Source organism: Lontra canadensis, unplaced genomic scaffold (genome assembly GCF_010015895.1).
Source record: "Lontra canadensis isolate GAN:19392208 unplaced genomic scaffold, GSC_riverotter_1.0 scaffold43, whole genome shotgun sequence".
In the NCBI taxonomy this organism is placed as follows: Eukaryota; Metazoa; Chordata; class Mammalia; order Carnivora; family Mustelidae; genus Lontra; species Lontra canadensis.
The window spans coordinates 2,443,116-2,461,028 of NW_022631037.1; the positions used below are offsets into that span (position 1 = coordinate 2,443,116).

General features: G+C 35.9%; 1 protein-coding gene across 2 annotated transcripts in view; it reads right to left on the minus strand.

Moving 5' to 3' along the window:
* CLTC (clathrin heavy chain) overlaps window positions 1–17,913 on the minus strand; it is a 63,467-nt gene that overhangs the window by 2,398 nt on the left and 43,156 nt on the right. Inside the window, exons 15-32 of one of the 2 annotated variants that reach the window (XM_032871909.1) lie at window positions 17,552–17,677; window positions 16,814–16,956; window positions 14,269–14,503; window positions 13,487–13,609; window positions 12,346–12,491; window positions 11,931–12,114; window positions 11,534–11,726; window positions 9,885–10,042; window positions 9,534–9,698; window positions 9,310–9,417; window positions 9,061–9,228; window positions 8,779–8,928; window positions 8,555–8,686; window positions 8,126–8,236; window positions 6,829–6,999; window positions 6,265–6,486; window positions 4,990–5,010; window positions 1,255–1,330 (exon numbers count right to left, since the gene is read on the minus strand). In XM_032871909.1, the coding sequence (XP_032727800.1) occupies window positions 1,255–1,330; window positions 4,990–5,010; window positions 6,265–6,486; window positions 6,829–6,999; window positions 8,126–8,236; window positions 8,555–8,686; window positions 8,779–8,928; window positions 9,061–9,228; window positions 9,310–9,417; window positions 9,534–9,698; window positions 9,885–10,042; window positions 11,534–11,726; window positions 11,931–12,114; window positions 12,346–12,491; window positions 13,487–13,609; window positions 14,269–14,503; window positions 16,814–16,956; window positions 17,552–17,677 (2,632 nt within the window). The remainder of the gene's footprint in view (window positions 1–1,254; window positions 1,331–4,989; window positions 5,011–6,264; window positions 6,487–6,828; window positions 7,000–8,125; window positions 8,237–8,554; window positions 8,687–8,778; window positions 8,929–9,060; window positions 9,229–9,309; window positions 9,418–9,533; window positions 9,699–9,884; window positions 10,043–11,533; window positions 11,727–11,930; window positions 12,115–12,345; window positions 12,492–13,486; window positions 13,610–14,268; window positions 14,504–16,813; window positions 16,957–17,551; window positions 17,678–17,913) is intronic. The other variant, XM_032871910.1, reaches the window with a different exon arrangement.

Below are 17,913 nucleotides of genomic sequence, written 5' to 3' on the forward strand. Positions count from 1 at the left end.
AACTCTGAGCTCAAGAGTAGCAGTCTCTACTGACTGAGCCAGCCAGGCGCCCCAACACTCTTAAGTATTTTAAGTAGTGATTGACCACATAAAGAAAACAACCTGTAGAAAACCCGTCTTATTTAAAGGGAGAAAACAACATAATACCTCTACCCACCCCCCCACAGAAGAAGCAGACTTAATCCCACAAATGAATGTAAACCTAGTGCAAGGTTTCTCTAAGACAAGTGACCTCATGTCTCTTTTTTATGAACAACGAAAACTGTTGTTTGTGAGTAAATTCTTTTTGGAAATCAGCAGTTGGTAAAAATCACTTTTAACCTTGATGCTGAAATTTTCAACTGCCTAGACCAACTCTCCATTTAAACACTCTGAAGATAAGTCAAATTCAGTAGGTACCCCGAAAGTATTATGGGATACTGTGTTTCCTATTTCAAATATGTCAAACATCTTGCTCCAATCTTTTAACCTGCTTTAATCTAATCATCTTTAATCTTTTAGATTTATCTTCTCCAACTTTATCAAAACCACACAGTCCTCTAAATTCCCGGAATCCTTTTAATATATAATAAAAAGGAGATAACTGTCATAATAGATTTGTACTTTATCATTTCCTTTAGCAAGGTGGTCACAATTTTATGCTTTCCTCCAAAGAACACCTGGTTATAGTGCTCTAATTTATAGCTGCCTAATTCATTGTTCAAATGAGTATGCTCACCAAGAGTAAAAGGGAAAAGGGAAGTAGCTCAGACTTGCACATAGAAGAAATTAAACTGCCTTCAATATTCATGGAGAGTCTCAAGATCCTTTCTCTCTGGAAAGTTCTCAAATGGAAATAACCCAGTTCTCTACCCTGGTTAGAACTTAAAAGATGTACTCTTTATGTAAAGCACACTAAAGACACCCTTGGCATGTTCTCTTACTTTCTGCATTTCTGAAAACTGGACTCATTAATATTTCTTTCTTAGTAATTTACGAATCGATCAGTGAGCAGGCAATAGGAAAATTAAAAAGTTATGATCTTAAGTGACTGGTTTTTAATATTGTCTTTGCATTTAAGATGACCTTAATCAACAATTTCAAAGTCTGCTTTAAGACTGTTTTCAGAAAAAGATGGCAGAATTATCCCTAAACTCAGTGAGCGTTTTGTACTTTAGAAACTTACTATATTTCTGTTTTGAGGTACGATCCCTACAGAATGAAAATGTCTGCCTAATACTTTTCTGTGGGGTTAAACAAAGAGAGCGAGATTACCATAAACAATAGGTTGCGTCTCTGTAGCTTGTTCTTCTTCTTTTCTCAGTGACTCTGAAGCATCTAATTTATCCACCTGGAGAAAAACAGGTAATGTTACTTAGCACCTCAAAAGTATTACAAACCTAGGTTTATGGCAGAAAGTGGAAAAGCCTTAGTATGTTAAATTTTGTCAAAATAAAACAGACTAAAGAACATTCTCAGGCCCCCTCAAATTCATTGGCAATATTCACAGTTCAGTCAAGGTGATTTTTAGCACTGTCATTATAAACCCTCAGGAAGGAGGGATTTATAAATGCCATAAAAGCTCACGCCAGGCTAAAACTGGGCATGCTAGGATGCAGCCAGCCTGAGGGAGGGAAATAACGAGAAGGAACCACTTTTTCAAATGAAGTTTAAACCATGTCAAAGGTAATAATAATGAACTCATGACCAGGCAAAACTTCCCTCCCCAAAGGAAAAGATATTCAAGGAAGTAAATGAGTTAATGACTGGGCAAATGCTCATTTGGAATAAGCTATCTTTTGCCAAGTGTGCAGTTTCTGCTGATAATTGTTATAGGTGCGGACTGAAGTTTAAGACACGAAGTGGCCCCATATTCCATTGTTTGATAAAGACAGGCTGCATATTCTAATGTTCTATTTTCTAAGAAGTAGAAATAGTAGTAGGAATGCCTAATTTTTGCCCCAGTGTCTCGGAGGAAGAATTTTTTTGCTTTTAATTAAGCAAAGTAGTAAATGGCTATCACATGCTACCTACTCTAAATAAAAGTGGACAGTATCAGAAAGAACTAATACTGTAGGAGTCCAAATGTTTAAAAAAGTTGTTTGTTTTTTTTTTTTAAAAAGTGAAAGAAAGGAGCTGGAGTACATAGGTCCTTCCACAAACTAGTTGAGTGACCCTGGCAGACCATCACACTGATCCTCAAATGTCCTGTCTGTATAATGACAGCTGAATAAGATATTCTGCAAAATTTTTTCTAGGACTAACAGGATTTGGTTCTGTTACTCTGTGAAAAATTGGGGAGAAATGTTATTAGGACAGTGGGCTTATGGGATGTCTACTATACAACTTCCACCTGCATTTTAAATTGTATTTGTCTTTTAAACTATATTTAAAAGTCTATCATTATACCTGAGGTAAAACTAAAACTTCAAATTTTGATGTTATCTATTACTCATGGTTTTCAAAAGTCCTAAGTGTGTTGGGTGAGATGGGGTGCAGAGTGAAGGAAAAACTTTTAATGAGGTCATGGTGTATTCTTCAAAAAGGTAAACAGTGAAAAATCACAAAAAAAGACCTGCAGACTTTAGTGAAAAATTATAAAGACCGGGTCCTAAAAAGGTTAAAGTAGCCTGTAGTTTCTATTTGAAATCATTTAAAATTGCATGTGTGAGTCTTTACATAGGTTATTAAGGTTAGGACAGTGTTTTATACATATCTTGTCCCATATTAAATATTATAAATGTAAATCAAATCCATTCTAGTTTATCAGAGAATAATCTGAGAAAAGTTGGGGTACACACCCTAGATACCTTCAGATAAAATGTGGTTTTTCTACACTTGGAAAATGGATTGGTTATGCTTTTGTATGCCGTTTTCCTATTTCATGGCCTATGTGTTCAGTGTTACAAATTACCCCTATATCAAATTAAAAACAACTATGGAATAGAAGTACCATGAGAAATACCCAATATTTGGCATTCAAGCTTAAAAATTATTTCAGCTGTATACTTTAAAGCACAGTCTGTGCCATCAGGGTCAGATAGGGTTCTGCTAACTAAACAGTATCCAAGAGTGAGCTAAAGAGGTTATACAAAAAAATACATAGATGAGTGTAAATAACTTCCAAGTTATTAGAAGAAAAATGAAACACCAACCAAAAAAAAGTCACCACTGCATAATACATTTCCAGACTTTCAAGGAAAAGAATCTGAAGGGAACACATATTTAAGCATTAATGTCAGAGGTGAACCTAAATCAAATGTTCAAGAAAGACGTCCTATTAAAGTAGTACACATTAAAGACTTAGAAGAAAAGCTAGCAATACCACAATGCCCAGGCATGGTCACAGACAGGTTGGGCATGAGGGGAAAAAAACAAAAAATAATAACTCTGAAGGAATAGCATCAAATTAAGCAAAAATTTTATTTTTCTATATAACGGGACAGCCTCTGGCACAGCAACATCTAATTTTTGTTTCCACTGACCCAATTTGGATTGCTCAAAAAAGAAAAGCAGAGAAGGCTTCAATGAACATAAGCTTTTGTTAAGAGCTGTAACAAAAGTTTCTGATCCTTGGATTTAAAAAGAAAAATACAGGTAAGCATGTCACTGAGTTCAGTTCCATCTGTACTATTAAAAATTAACTATAATGTAAAAGGCTTTTCCACAAAGACTGCAATATGCTGCAGAGGAAAAGTTAACATGCAGTCAGTTATTTTGGTGTATGTGTGCATGAAAAAAAGGCAAAAGTACTGAAGCAAGAAGTGAGATCTGAAGATGACTGTTGCTATACAGGCTCTCAAGGAAACACACACAGCCCACAGCAATGCTTTAAGAGTTTCAAAAGTAGTATGATGTAATTGCAATGACTGTTGTACATGCTTGATTTAAAACAATGCATAACACTGCAGTTCAATTACCTGTTTTTCACACACACGCTTTCTAACTGCCTTGCTTTACTAGCTGCTGAAGGGCCTCACACACAATGCATTTTACTCAGGTTTGCCGTAAGTTCCAATGGTGATTCCAGTTTGGTTCAACATAATGCCAAGGCATTGTGCCCCACCCAAAGTCTTTCAAATTTGTTTCAACTCTCCTTTACCTTCCCACCCTTTCAGTACAACAATTTGATACCAGTCATAAGTTTGTTTCATTTACACTGGGATGGAGACAAGCCAATGAAGGAAGTAGCAACCAAAAAGGTGCCTAAATTTGACTTTGGACTAGCCAACGGATGAATAACAGCAAATTTTAGGTAGCTTCAGAAGTGTGCCTTATTACAGGAAGAAGTTAATATTGCTTCATTATATACAGAAATAATCCATGTTGCTTAGCAACAATTATAGCAAGCTACTCATGATTAAAAAAGTTTTGATTCTTCTTGAAAATGGACTAGCACCATAAGAACTGGACACCTGGAGAAACATGAGGAAAGTCTCTTCGGAAGCAGCTAGTATCTCTTGTATCTACTTTCAGCAAAAAATTAGTAAGAATCAAGAGATCAGAAACTGGATCACAGTCCTTCAATACCAAAAAAAAAAAAACCCCAAAAAGCCTTTTAGGGCATATATATACATATATAAATTCAACAACTGTCAGGCAAAGCTCACAAAATAAAACCAGAGGCTGCTTAAATTTATTTAGAGTATTAAGAAAATCCTATTATGGTCCAGATACCCTGACAGGGAAGAGAAATTTCCTGAAACTTTGGAATTAATATGGAAACTCACCAGGCTCGGTTTTTAGTAATATATTTAAGAGAGACTGTGAACCAACTACTGATTAGCCTCCTGCCCTTCCTAAAGCCTATTAGCCGATTAGTAGCAAACATCTACTAATGTCCTACAGCTCTATTATAGTTATGTTTCAAGGGACTTGCAGAGGCTTTAGTGAAAATTTATTTGGGGGAAAAAGCAGCAGCAGCAGTGTAGAAAAGGAAGGAAAAAAAATCATGCAAATTCCTTAGACTTAGTCCTCCAGACTTAAAGATGGAAAAGAATCAACTTTCACCTTTTCCTTTATTGCATCAACCTGCAAAGGAATTCAGAAGGTGCAGCTTAGAAAAAAAATCAAATTCCATATTGAGCATAAAAAGGTAGAATCAGCAACAAAGGTTTAGGGGAGAAACAACTAACCACTAAAAAAGGCATGAGAAAAGTGAAAATAAAGGGCATACTGGAAGCAAAATTTAGGATTTTTTTTTTAAACTTCAGAGCTTATTGCAGAAGAATTTATGCTAAAGTCAGTGTGATAGAAAGCAGCTTAATCGCTAGTAAAACTTACAGCATTTCGGTTAACAGCAGCTTAGAGCCAGGTCTCCTAAGTTGGCATTATGCATATGAAAAGAAGCTATTCTCATCTATGACTAATATAAGGCAACCATTTTCTTATACTAGACTTCAAGCAGTTCTTATACCAAAAATGTTAATTCTTATAAAATTAGGACTCAACACAATGGTATCTACTTAGATGGCACCCTAAGGAAATATTCATACTAGGGGTCATTAGCAGTACTTTTTTTTCCCCCTTTACTCAGACATGCTGAAGAGATCAGATGTAAGACTGATTTTAATAAGCATGTTTTGTTTTAACAAATGGATCCCTTAGGACCATTTAAAAATGTTCTACAGTAAAAAAGCTAGTAACTGTTGAGGATCAAGTAAGTAAAAAAAAAAAATTATGACATCGAAAAGGTACATTAAGTGAATTTTGTAAGATGATTATACCCATGGCTTGTTTAATGCATTTTTTAGGTAATATGGTGTTAATTATTAACCTGCTATATTTTTAAATTAGGGGTTAAGCTACCAAAATGTACTACCAGAAGATCAATGGGATGTTAAGAATATAGATTTTGCTTCCCCAGAAGAAAACAGGCAGATATATTAAAGTCAAGAAGCAACCAAATAAAAGGGAATCTACACTACTAAGTTATGGATATCTGAGTTATAAGAACTGACTTGAGGAAGAGGTTATTTTGGGGGGAAAAAAAAACTTTTTAGTAGATGTTTAAAAAAACCCAAACATACAATATAGAAGTAACACTATTCACCCTCAGAAATACATGGAGGGTAAACATTCTGACAAGTTATGTTTGAGTTCCCTTTTCCATTCAATGTCATTTGTCAGACATTATAAATTACTGAAGAATAAAAATATTTTATGACAACCAAATGACTTAACACTTCTACTAGAGAAAAAAGATTTGAAAAAAATAAATCTGCATGTGGAATTTTACAAATCCTTAAGATAAATAGTTCTGAATATACTCAGAGGCACTATTACCTTTGTCAAGTATTCCTTCATGACCTGGATGAAATAGGGCATGGCAAAATCCATGATATTGTGCCTCCATGCAGTTTCCAGGACAACATCTGGCCTTAAAAGATCATAACAGGTAAAAAGACAAGCTCCAAAGCACTCTCTTTTTTCTTCCTGCAAAAACCACTGTAGGAGTTCTTCAGCCAACTCCGTATCTTTAGACTCAGAGGCATACTGCATTGCATCCTATTCAAAGGAAAGGATGAAGGTCAAACATTAAACTCAAATATAATAAACTGGCAAAACGAGTAATACAATGAGGGAGGAAAACATTTAAAATTGATTTCTTGAAAGAAAAGATGACAGGGTGACTTTTTTGTTTTTTAAACAGAGGTTTGACACAAACAGAAGACCCTTAGAATCAAGAAAATGACTTAATTACCATCCCCCTCAAATGGGGGATTAAAGGCAATTCTCATATACTGATACTTGTATAGACCATAATCACTTCGAATATAACATTCTTAGAGTTAAAACAGATCATCCAGTTCTTGATTTAATAGGGCTGCCCCCACCAACTTTATCCACCTTGTACAGGCTATCTTTCTTGCACAGCTCTACACTCTGTTTCCAGCGATTGTTGCCTTTGAAGAGATAAGCAGCAATTCTTCTGAACTCAATGAGTTCATGTTTTTCCAAACGCTGAGCAAGTGAGATATTGTCAAAGTTGTCATAAGCATCTATTGATGTTCGCAGAGCCTTGAAAAAACAAAAAAATCCAATGCCAAATCAGTTTTAGTTTAAAACTTGTTCCATCATTTTTTATCAAGAAGTTATTACTGTGTCTGACTTGACCGATATGCTGTATGATGTGTATGTCTAAAATACAATTTGATCAATGAGCCTTCTTATAATACAACAGCCGAGATTCAAGCATCAGGCCTGAAAGTTGCAAGCTGAACAAGTATGGAGGTTCTTCGATCTGACTGTGTAACAATGTCCTCAAAGGCACTATAAAATTTATAAAAGGTACTATAAAAAATGTAGAATTTCTAAAGGTGCAATTTTCTCCAAGGTTTTCAGTATCAAGAACTAACTTGAACAGTTATGAAAATGGGAGGATTTGTAATTTGTAAGATAAGATTCTTTGCTTTAGAGAAACTCCTGATACAATTAAACATGGTACTTAGTAATACGGATTAGCAGGAGATCTGAACCCATCACACTGATAGTAAGAGAAAAAAAAAGGGAACAAACTTAGTTTTGTTTTGTTTTTTTAAGATTTTATTTATTTATTTGACAGAGATCACAAGCAGGCAGAGCAGCAGGCAGAGAGAGGGGGAAGCAGGCTCCCTGCTGAGCAGAGAGCCCAATGTGGGGCTCGATCCCAGGACGCTGAGATCATGCCCTGGGCTGAAGGCAGAGGCTTAACCCACTGAGCCACCCAGGCACCTCTACCTTAATTCTAATTTCATGTTTGCAAAATTCTTCCCTAGCGAAAGTTTATTAAAAGACAGATACTAATATACTATTGGGCAAGAAAAGCAGAGAATAAATACACTTAATACCAAGTAAGTTTTAGTTAAGAGACCAAAGACTTTTTGAACCTCACCTAAAATCTAGATGATTAAGAACAAAGTAACTACAATATTTTTCTAAAGCATCAACTAAGACGTGATCTAAGCAAAATTCTGCAAACTTGGCAATTAGAACTCAGATTTATCAATCCTAAAAACATCACTAAATTTAGATCCCAGGCATCTAAGTACCTACTGTTTACATAATCCTAAGGGATAATGGGCTTTTTTAACCCAAACACATCAACTTAACCACTCAATCATAACCTGAGTTTCTGAAAACATATGCAAGAAATAAAAGGTTTTACCTGATAATCTTCTTCTGTAATGAAGAGGTTGTTCAGTGATTCGTTCACAGATTTGTTATTGTGGTTTTGAACTGAACGCAAATATGGTTTCACCAGCGGTAGCTGTTTAACCTTTAAAATAAAGAGTTTTGTTACAAACAGAGCATATCCTTAACGTTCAACAAAAGTTATCCAAACATGTCTTAGTTCCTTGCTGAGATTCTTAATGTTGTTGTTGTTGTTTTGTCCCCAAATTTTATTTATTTGACAGAGAGAGAGAGAACACACGTGCGTGCACGTATAAGCAGGGGAAGTGGCAGAGGGAGAAGCAGGGTCCCCACTGAGCAGGAAGCCCAACACAGGGCTCGATCCCAGGACTCTGGGATCATGATAGGCAGCTGTTTAACCAACTAAGGCACCGCCCTGAAATTCTGAAGTTTTAAAAATTACCTTGCTGAAATAATTGACAGCACGAGTATGATCCAACCGTGGAGACAGCACCATCAGCAAATCATTTAGCAACAGAGGCTTGAATTCTAAGTAGAACTGTATTGCTCTGTAGTATAGTTCTACATTGGCAACCTAAAATGGGAAAAATCCACATGTAAATTAAGAGTCATTTCCTAATGAGCTTTCTCCTTTCAAAACTTCTATCTTCTGAAGAAGCTACACACCTTGGTAATGATATCTTTGAACTGCCCTTCCTTCCATGCATCAGTTGGATGGTTCATCATAGTAATTATGGCATTATCATATTCTTCGTACTTGTCATACAAAAACACCAGTTCTGCCCAAAGATGAGCTTGTTCTGCAGCTCTCAGCACCTACATTAAGAAAAGACTTAAGTGCTTTAGATAGGAGTCTGTAATTCTAGCTAAAGCCTAAAAAAGGAAAGATGTTTTAAAGTTTTAATTACAGCTATAGAGCCACCTCACAATGTTAAAAGGCTGTGTTACCTTAGGAATATTCACTCTGGACCAGAATAGCTCCAGGTGCTCCCTCATTTTCTGTGGCTTAAATTTAGAATATAGAATAGCTAATTCGGTAAACATTCCCATATGAGCTCGCTCAAGTCCCAGCGCTGCTTCCAACATGGTTATCAGTTCTTCAAAGTAGCCTCGATCCTGAATAAGGGAAATACACAATTAAAGATGAGGCCATCCGCAGCAATAGCTCTCAATTAATAAAAGACCCCTGTTCATTACCTGATAGTAGTTGATAAGTTCCTCCAATTCATCTGCATGTACTACTATATGAAGCCCACACATCTGAGCAAGACGAAACTCCTTGCCATCTACACAGGCGAAGCAGACCTATAACAAAAATTTCAATTATGTAAACTCAAATATAAACATGGCTGGTTAATTCAATTAATCAGTTTAAAGAGATTTCCAAGAATCTTAATTCTTTGAACTGGTGTTAAGATTACCTCTTTCCATGTTCGAGTACTGTTAGCTTTCCTAGCTCCATCAACAGCTGCCTGATATTCACCCAGATGAACCAGGGTAGATGCCAAGCGTCCAAAATTGGAAACATTATTGTACAATAGTTTAGCAGCATCATACATCTTTTCATCATAACAACGGTCACCAACCTGAAACAAATACAATTCATTTTCAGTAAGTGTAAACTCGATCTTCTTTCCAAAGTCATAACTCAATTTAATACTGAGAAACATTTTTTCTTGGAAATCATCAGTTGTGATAGGTTAGATACTATTAAAAAAGTTGCTTAACAGCTTATTTTTACACTCTGAAAAAAAGGTGAACAGGAAACGCACTTGTTGGATATGAGCATTATTTGGCCCATTGATGAATTCTTCTAACTCTGCAAGGCGATTTGTTTTAGCCAGGGCAAATATCAATTCTGTCTCCACATAGGACTCACGAGCCTTCTTACGGGCCATCTGCAAGTACTTCACTAGTTCTTCCCAGTTTCCTAGGTGTAAAGAAGAAAGTAAGTCCAAACACTAACATCTTAACATTTACCTTTTCACTCAAATAAACAAGAATTAATAATTTCCTTTCTAAGGAAATAATAGAGAATAATAAATGTAAATGATGAAAAGTATCTAAAATGGCAAAACTTTTATTACATTTCTGTATTATCACTGACCAAATGAATAGCTGAATTCCCCTTTTCCTTAAAGTTGTCAATTAGAAATCAATCAAAATTTTATGAGTAAACCAAAATTCCAAAACCACAATGAGATACCACCTCATACCAGTCAGAATGGCTAAAATTAACAAGTCAGGAAATGACAGATGCTGGCGAGGATGCAGAGAAAGAGGAACCCTCCTACACTGTTGGTAGGAATGCAAGCTGGTGCAACCACTCTGGAAAATAGCATGGAGGTTCCTCAAAAAGTTGAAAATAGAGCTACCCTATGACCCAGCAATCGCACTACTGGGTATTTATCCTAAAGATACAAATGTAGTGATCCGAAGGGGCACGTGTACCCGAATGTTTATAGCAGCAATGTCCACAATAGCCAAACTATGGAAAGAACCTAGATGTCCATCAACAGATGAATGGATAAAGATGTAGTGTACACACACACACACACACACAAACACACACACACACAGGAATACTATGCAGCCATCAAAAGAAATGAAATCCTTCCATTTGTGACAATGTGGATGAAACTAGAGGGTATTATGCTTAGCGAGTAAGTCAATCAGAGAAAGACAATTATCATATGATCTCCCTAATTTGAGGAAGTTGAGAGGCAACGTGAGGGATTTGGCAGGTAGGAAAAGAATAAATGAAACAAGATGGGATCGGGAGGGAGACAAACCATAAGAGACTCTTAATCTCACAAAACAAACTGAGGGTTGCCGGGGGGAGGGGGATAGGGAGAGGGAGGTGGGGTTATGGACATTGGGGAAGGTATGTGCTGTGGTGAGTGCTGTTAAGTGTGTAAACCTGGCGATTCACAGACCTGTACACCTGGGGCTAATGATACATTATATGTTAATAAAAAAATAAAAAATTTAAAAAAAAATTTTTATGAGATTTCAGGGGTGCCTAGGTGGCTCAGTCAGTTAAGCATCTGCCTTTGGCACAGGTCATGATCCCAGGGATTTCTGCATTGGAATCCCTGCTCAGCGGGGAGCCTGCTTCTCCCTCCCCCTGCCTCCACCTCCGCTTGTGTTCCCTCTAAACTATCTCTTTCAAATAAATAAAATCTTAAAAAGAATTCTGAGATTTGAAAACAGAAAATATTCCCTGTGGACCTTTGTAAGTTCACAAAATGCAGCCCTTCTATATGTGGACTAAGATGGAGTGCTAAATTTCTTCACAAGTAACCATGCAGTATCTCATTCCTATATAAAGTCAGAATAGACCAGTATCTTAATGCCTAGCTTAATCATAGCTTAGGTATATTTTCTGAGGTCACAAACACATAAAAGTAAGAAGTCATACCACTAGTATTGGCAGCTTGAACAACTTCCATGTAGGATGAAGGATCATCTGCTTTGATATATGAATCAATGGCTTCTTTCACCATTCCTTTCTGCAACTGGGCTTTTGCAAGCTGACTCCAGACTGCAGGTTCATTGCAGCGTTCAGCAAACTCATATGCCCGATCCAAATTTCCAATATGTTCAATCAAGACCTAAGCAAACAATTTTTGAATCTGGATTGTAGTAGAATGAATCTTGCCACATAGCAATTACATTTAAACAGTCAGGATTGTGCTTGCTTCGGCAGCACATATAATAAACAGTTAGGATTTTATTGCTTTTCTATGCCAAAGCAATCAATTATTCTAACAGTATAATGCATACATTGAATCAACTTAGGCAATCTTAAGATCTACCTGAACTGCTGAAGTATTGACATCAAATTTCCGGAAAATGGCAAATGCTTCTTCAAACAACTCATTGCAGATGGCAATATTGGCAATATCTGGGGCATCATAATTATCCAGGCGGTTAATATACTCCATAACACGTGTACGGTCAGCCTTGATTGCAGTGAGGATGAGGAGGTTTTGCAGATTCCTTTCAAGAAAAAAACATTGCATTATTTCAAAATCTTATTAGTCATGAAGAATAAACATTGTGGCTATGAAGAGTTTTTTGTCTCAGAGGCAGGGTGAGAAGAGGAGGCTATTAGAAGAGTCAGAATTCAAACAACATTCTCTAAGCCTTGTCTTTTTCTTCTCCGCAAAAATGATAGGCCGTAATTTAAGACTGAATATTAACAGCCAATGGACCCTTCTTAGAGCATACCTGTGTTCACTGAATACAGAGTTATCAAGGACAATTTTCTCCAGCAGTTCAATGAGTTCATTAGGAAGGTCTGCAGTCATAAAAGCCTTGACAGTTACTGACACTTCTTCAGGGTCCTGAGTCTCAGACAAGGCTGTCTGTACAACCTACAAAGTATACAGAGAGAGATATATATATACACATACATATGTGTGTGTGTGTGTGTGTGTGTGTGTGTGTATGTGCATATATATACATATATATATTTGTTTATTTAGGGAGTTAAAATACTGAAAGTCAAGGTGGTTACTGAAGACATTATCTGATAAGAATAAGGTGGCATCTCAGCAGAAAACTTGAAATAAGAATGAAGGAGGAAAAATACCTTTAAACTCATCACACAAAGGTCTTTCTACACAAATCCATGTATACCCACATCATGTGTACTTCCAGTCTCTAGAAAAACCACCCTAATTACATAACTTCCTTTTCCCTGATTAAAGTATTATCTGTAATAACCACTCCTCATTATCACTTTAATGGCTAAATATGAATTCAACTAAATAGATGTGGCAATACTGACTCAGTAATTCCTCTATTTTTGGCTAATTGTATGGCTCCCAGGAAGCTTTGTATCCAAAATGGGAATTTTCCTTAGACATGCTTCATAGGACAGGAACAAAAAATAAATAACCTTCAATTTATTCTCTTCTATATTTGTACTTCTATCAAAAGAATTTGAAAACCATTAAGAACCTTCAATTTTTAGGGTTCTAAAAAACATTTTTATGGTGTGTGCACAATATATATGTTAGTATAATTTTATTTTCTACTTTTTACTACCTTCTCTCATAGTTAAATATGACCTATTTGAGTACATATGGGTATGATGACAGGAAAGGTTTTATTGTTTTTATTTTTTTTTTTTTTAATTATTTTATTTATTTGACAGAGATCACAAGTAGGCAGAGAGGCAGGCAGAGAGAGGAGGAAGCAGGCTCCCCATGGAACAGAAAGCCCGATGTGGGGCTCGATCCCAGGACCCTGGGATCACGACCTGAGCCAAAGGCAGAGGCTTTAACCCACTGAGCCACCCAGGCGCCCCGGAAAGGTTTTATTCATAGTTAAAAAGATAAGCCTTAAACACATTTGTCAATTTTACCTGGTCAATTAGGGGTCTCCTGTAAGGATTGCTTTCCAGCAGCACACTACCCCATAATTCTGGATCCTTTCGGCGTACCAAATAGCGGGAAAGACTTTTGAAGAGGGAATTCTCATTGCAAACCTAAATAAGATACTAAAGGTTAGTTTCAAAATAAAAAGTAAAGAATTTCTATAGACTAACTTTAGTTTTAAAGGTTTTTCTTATGATTTATACCCTGTTAATGTTTCTTTTTTTTAATCCATCACTTTTACATATAAACCTGAATAGGTCACAACCAAGTTTTTATTAAAATTCAGTATATGCTACAAAGACATTATTGGGGCAATGACAAAATGAAAAAGATAGATCTTAAAATTATTCTGTCAGTATCAAGATGACTAAGTTCATATCTACAGTGTGGTCATGAAAACAGAATACCCTTAGTCTTAGAAAATACACACTGAGGAAGTATGTACCATATTCTCATATGTACATATATATATACATAGATGTATGGTGTGTATGTGTGTTTATGTATGAGACAGTGTATGAGAACACATGTGATATAACTACTGGGGTTAAAATATTAGTAGGTGAATAGAGACTTAATTTACTATTTTGGCCCCTTTAAATTCACAATTATTGGCAAATAAAGTTTTTTTAAAAAGCACACAACTACAAGGAATGCTCTATATCACCTAAAGCCACCACAAAACTCAAAATTCACTAATCTAACATTATACAACAGGTATTTAAAAATGCAGCCTTCTCTCTGTAAACATTTAGCTAACAGTACTCACATTAATAAGTTCCAGATCACACTGGCCACGTTCATAAGCAACACAGGCCAGATGTGGATCTCTCTTCTCACAATACTTTCCAACAACGCGACTGTCATAATAAGGATTTTCACGAAGAAATCTCTCTGGGTTGTTATTACTGTCTATGTAGATTTTGGCTAATGCATTGTGAGTAGCAGGCTCCTCACAGCCCTCATGAATTCTGGCCTCTAGCCAAGGCAGAAGCAGTTTCAATCTAGTATTTCAAAACAAAACAAAAAAACCACATATACACACAAAACCACACATGATATATTAAAAAACACACAACTCTTGACAATGCTAACTAAAGAAATACCTTACAGTATATAACATGCTCTCTCATATATATAATTTTGAATTCTCAACAATTCTGTTACAAATTGGAAAATTAAGATTCAGAGACAGCTAAATGATTTGCCCAAGATTATACAAAAGGTATAGAAGACTCTCTTCAGAATCTCGCAGACCTATCTGCTACATTATTTAGATAGGATATAGAAAAAAGAGATTATAGATTCATACTTTTTTTTTTTTTAAATACTGGCCAAAATACCTAGACTTCAGACAAATTTTGTTTGGAAGTAAGATGGGAATGTCATACGAAAAAACAGGGCAGATTATCTAAGGTTCCTTATCATTTTTCTTTTTAAAGATTTTATTTATTTATTTGACAGATGGAGATCACAAGTAGGCAGAGAGAGAAGAGGAAGCAGGCTCCCCGCTGAGCAGCAAGCCCCATGTGGGGCTGGATCCCAGGACCCTGGTATCATGACCTGAGTTGTAGGCAGAGGCTTTAACCCACTGAGCCACCCAGGCGCCCCCCTTGTAAGTTTTTTAAAGATTTTATTTATTTATTTGACTGAGAGATAGAGAGCAGGAACACAAGCAGGGGGAGTGGAAGAGGGAGAAGTAGGCTTCCTGCAGAGCAGGGAGCCGGATGCTGGGCTCAAACCTAAGACCCTGGGATCAGGACCTGAGCTGAAGGCAGACGCCTAACGACTGAGCCACCCAGGTGCCCAGTTCCTTACAGTTTTAACATAATTAACAGACATTACTCTACAGCCAAAGGGGAGAGTACCCTAAATACACAATGTGAACATTGTGGCTGGTGGCTTTAGAAGTTCTGGGTTTAATAATTCTAGCAGTCATATGACCACTCCACCAAGGAGCATGGTTTCACTAAGCTATAGCTTATGTTTCAGTGGTTCTGATGACCCAATACTCTTTTGACGATGGTTTAATTATTAAAAGCACCTAGAGGAGGTGCCTGGCTGGCTCAGTTGATGGAACCACCAACTCTTGATCTCAGGTCATGAGTTCAAGCCCCACGCTGGGTGAGAAGGTTACTTAAATAAACAAACTTTAAAAAAATAATAATAAAAATAAAAGCACCCACAGGAAAAATAGCAGGCCATATTTTGGCTACCAAACTCGTATAGTTATTATGAACTCACTCCCATTAGGGTAATGACACAAATTTGTATTAAGGCAAAAAAAAATCATGGTCCTATAAGCAAGTACAACACAAGCAGATATGCCTGCCAACTGAAAAAATAAGTATTAGCTAAGGCATATCTAAACTAGTGACTCAGATGTGAATCTAGTTTATCACAATGTAATTTGTAACTTAAAGACAAAATTTTCTAAATTTTTCTGGCTATTTGCTTAGAATATACAAACAAGATGGTTTTCAGGTATTAGATTTAAGATACAACTAAAACCTCTTTCTAAATGTTAAATTATGACCTATAATCAGTTCAGACCAGGCTCAAGTTTTTTTAAAATCAGTATTATATTCTGTATTTCCATTGTCTTTGAATACAGAATTTTCCTGTTTGAAATATTCAAATACAAATTCTAGAATACCATTTCAAGGATACCTATACCAACTCAGGTTAAAATTAAACCACACAGATTTTCTTGTTGTCTTTTCATAGTCAGAGTAACTTCCCACAGTTAAACCAATCCACCAACCTCATTTACTATAGTAACACTTTCTAAACCAGTTCATCAAAATTTCCCAGCTAAAAAAAAAAAAGACTTCATGGTATAATAAATACTAGAAGAATAAATACTATATTCTCCTCTACTGGAAATTCAGAATTCATATTATCACATTAAAGTTCAAATTAAAAATCAGTTTAACCCACAGTTACACAGAGAATTCTTTTCTCTCATTATACCGGACATAAATTAATTAAAGAATTAGTTACTAAAACAGTGGTATCATACCTAACTAAAGAGAGGCCTTTTACACAGTTTACATTAGAAACATAGCCAAACCATAGCTGTAATTATAAACATGTAAATAATATCTATAACAAAACTGTAATGTTTCAGAAAACAGATTTTTTTCCTCAGCAATATAGCTAGCTTGTCACTTCTAAATTAGGTGTCTCCAGGGGATTATGATCCAGTTTTATCAAATAGATTTAGGCAAATGAGAGTCTGTATTTTTTAATCCATTAGCCTGCTAAGGGAGACTACTAATTTATCATTTATGTAGGTCAAAATGGTACCATACCTGTTTCTTTTTTCAACCTCAGCAACAAGCTCATCAGTAGAGAATTGACCTCTTACAACAAGAATTAAATTTTTAATGACATCTTCAGAGCAATCAACATCAAGCAATCCTCCAATAACCACAGGAAGTCGACTTGGATTCACCTATGGTTAAAAAAAAAATGCCATTATGTCACTAACAAGCAAAACAAAAAGGGAGTTTTTTAAAAAAACGGAACTCTTATTTCCCTCTTTTAAGCTCAATTTTAAAGTTCAGTAATAAACCAAGAGTCTAAATTTATAAGTAGACAGAAAAAGGAGGAAAGGGGTTGGTTAATTACCTCAGCATTGCTCTAAATCCAAAGAAGCTACAGGATGTATATGAAAGACTAATTAAAAGACCTCCATTACAGCAAAACTGCTTTTCCATTTCTCAAGTTAGAAGGTAAGGTCTCAAATATCTATGTTTAAGACGGTTTTAAAACTGCTCTAGAGTCTATGGCCCCTACCTCAGGGGTTGGGTTATCAAGTAACTAGTGTGTAGGTCACCCAACTTCTTCAACTACACCAGTCTGTTCTGTTTTATGCTTAACATGAAGGTAAAATTCTAATCCAAATAAGGATTCTGAACGAGGAAAGAAAAAAGTTGCCAGGCACTGTAGCAGGCTACTCCCATTTTGTACAGTTTCGAAAGGATATGAAGATTTCCAGAGTGTGAGAAGTAGAATTTAAGGTAAGGTATTTTTAAAGTATTACTTACCTTCTGTACATATATCTCTATATACTTTTGAAGATTATTTCTATATAAATAGAGCACCAAATCATGGACAAAGTCAAATCGATCACATACAATGATAAGTGGTAACTGATCTGTTAGCTTTGCTTCCTGAAAAAAGAACAAAAAGACTTACTATCAAATCTATGCAAAATATGAGAATCTATTCTACACTGGCAGGAGAGGCTCACATAAACTTGGTTCTTCTCTCAAAGAAAGAAATGCCCCAGTAGCTGGTGTTCCACTAAATTTTTCGTAATTCCACTAAATTTTTAGTAAGCTAGACTTAGATTCATAGCAATATACCAAGTCCTTTCCACATATACCCTTTATCAAAAAAAGTAACA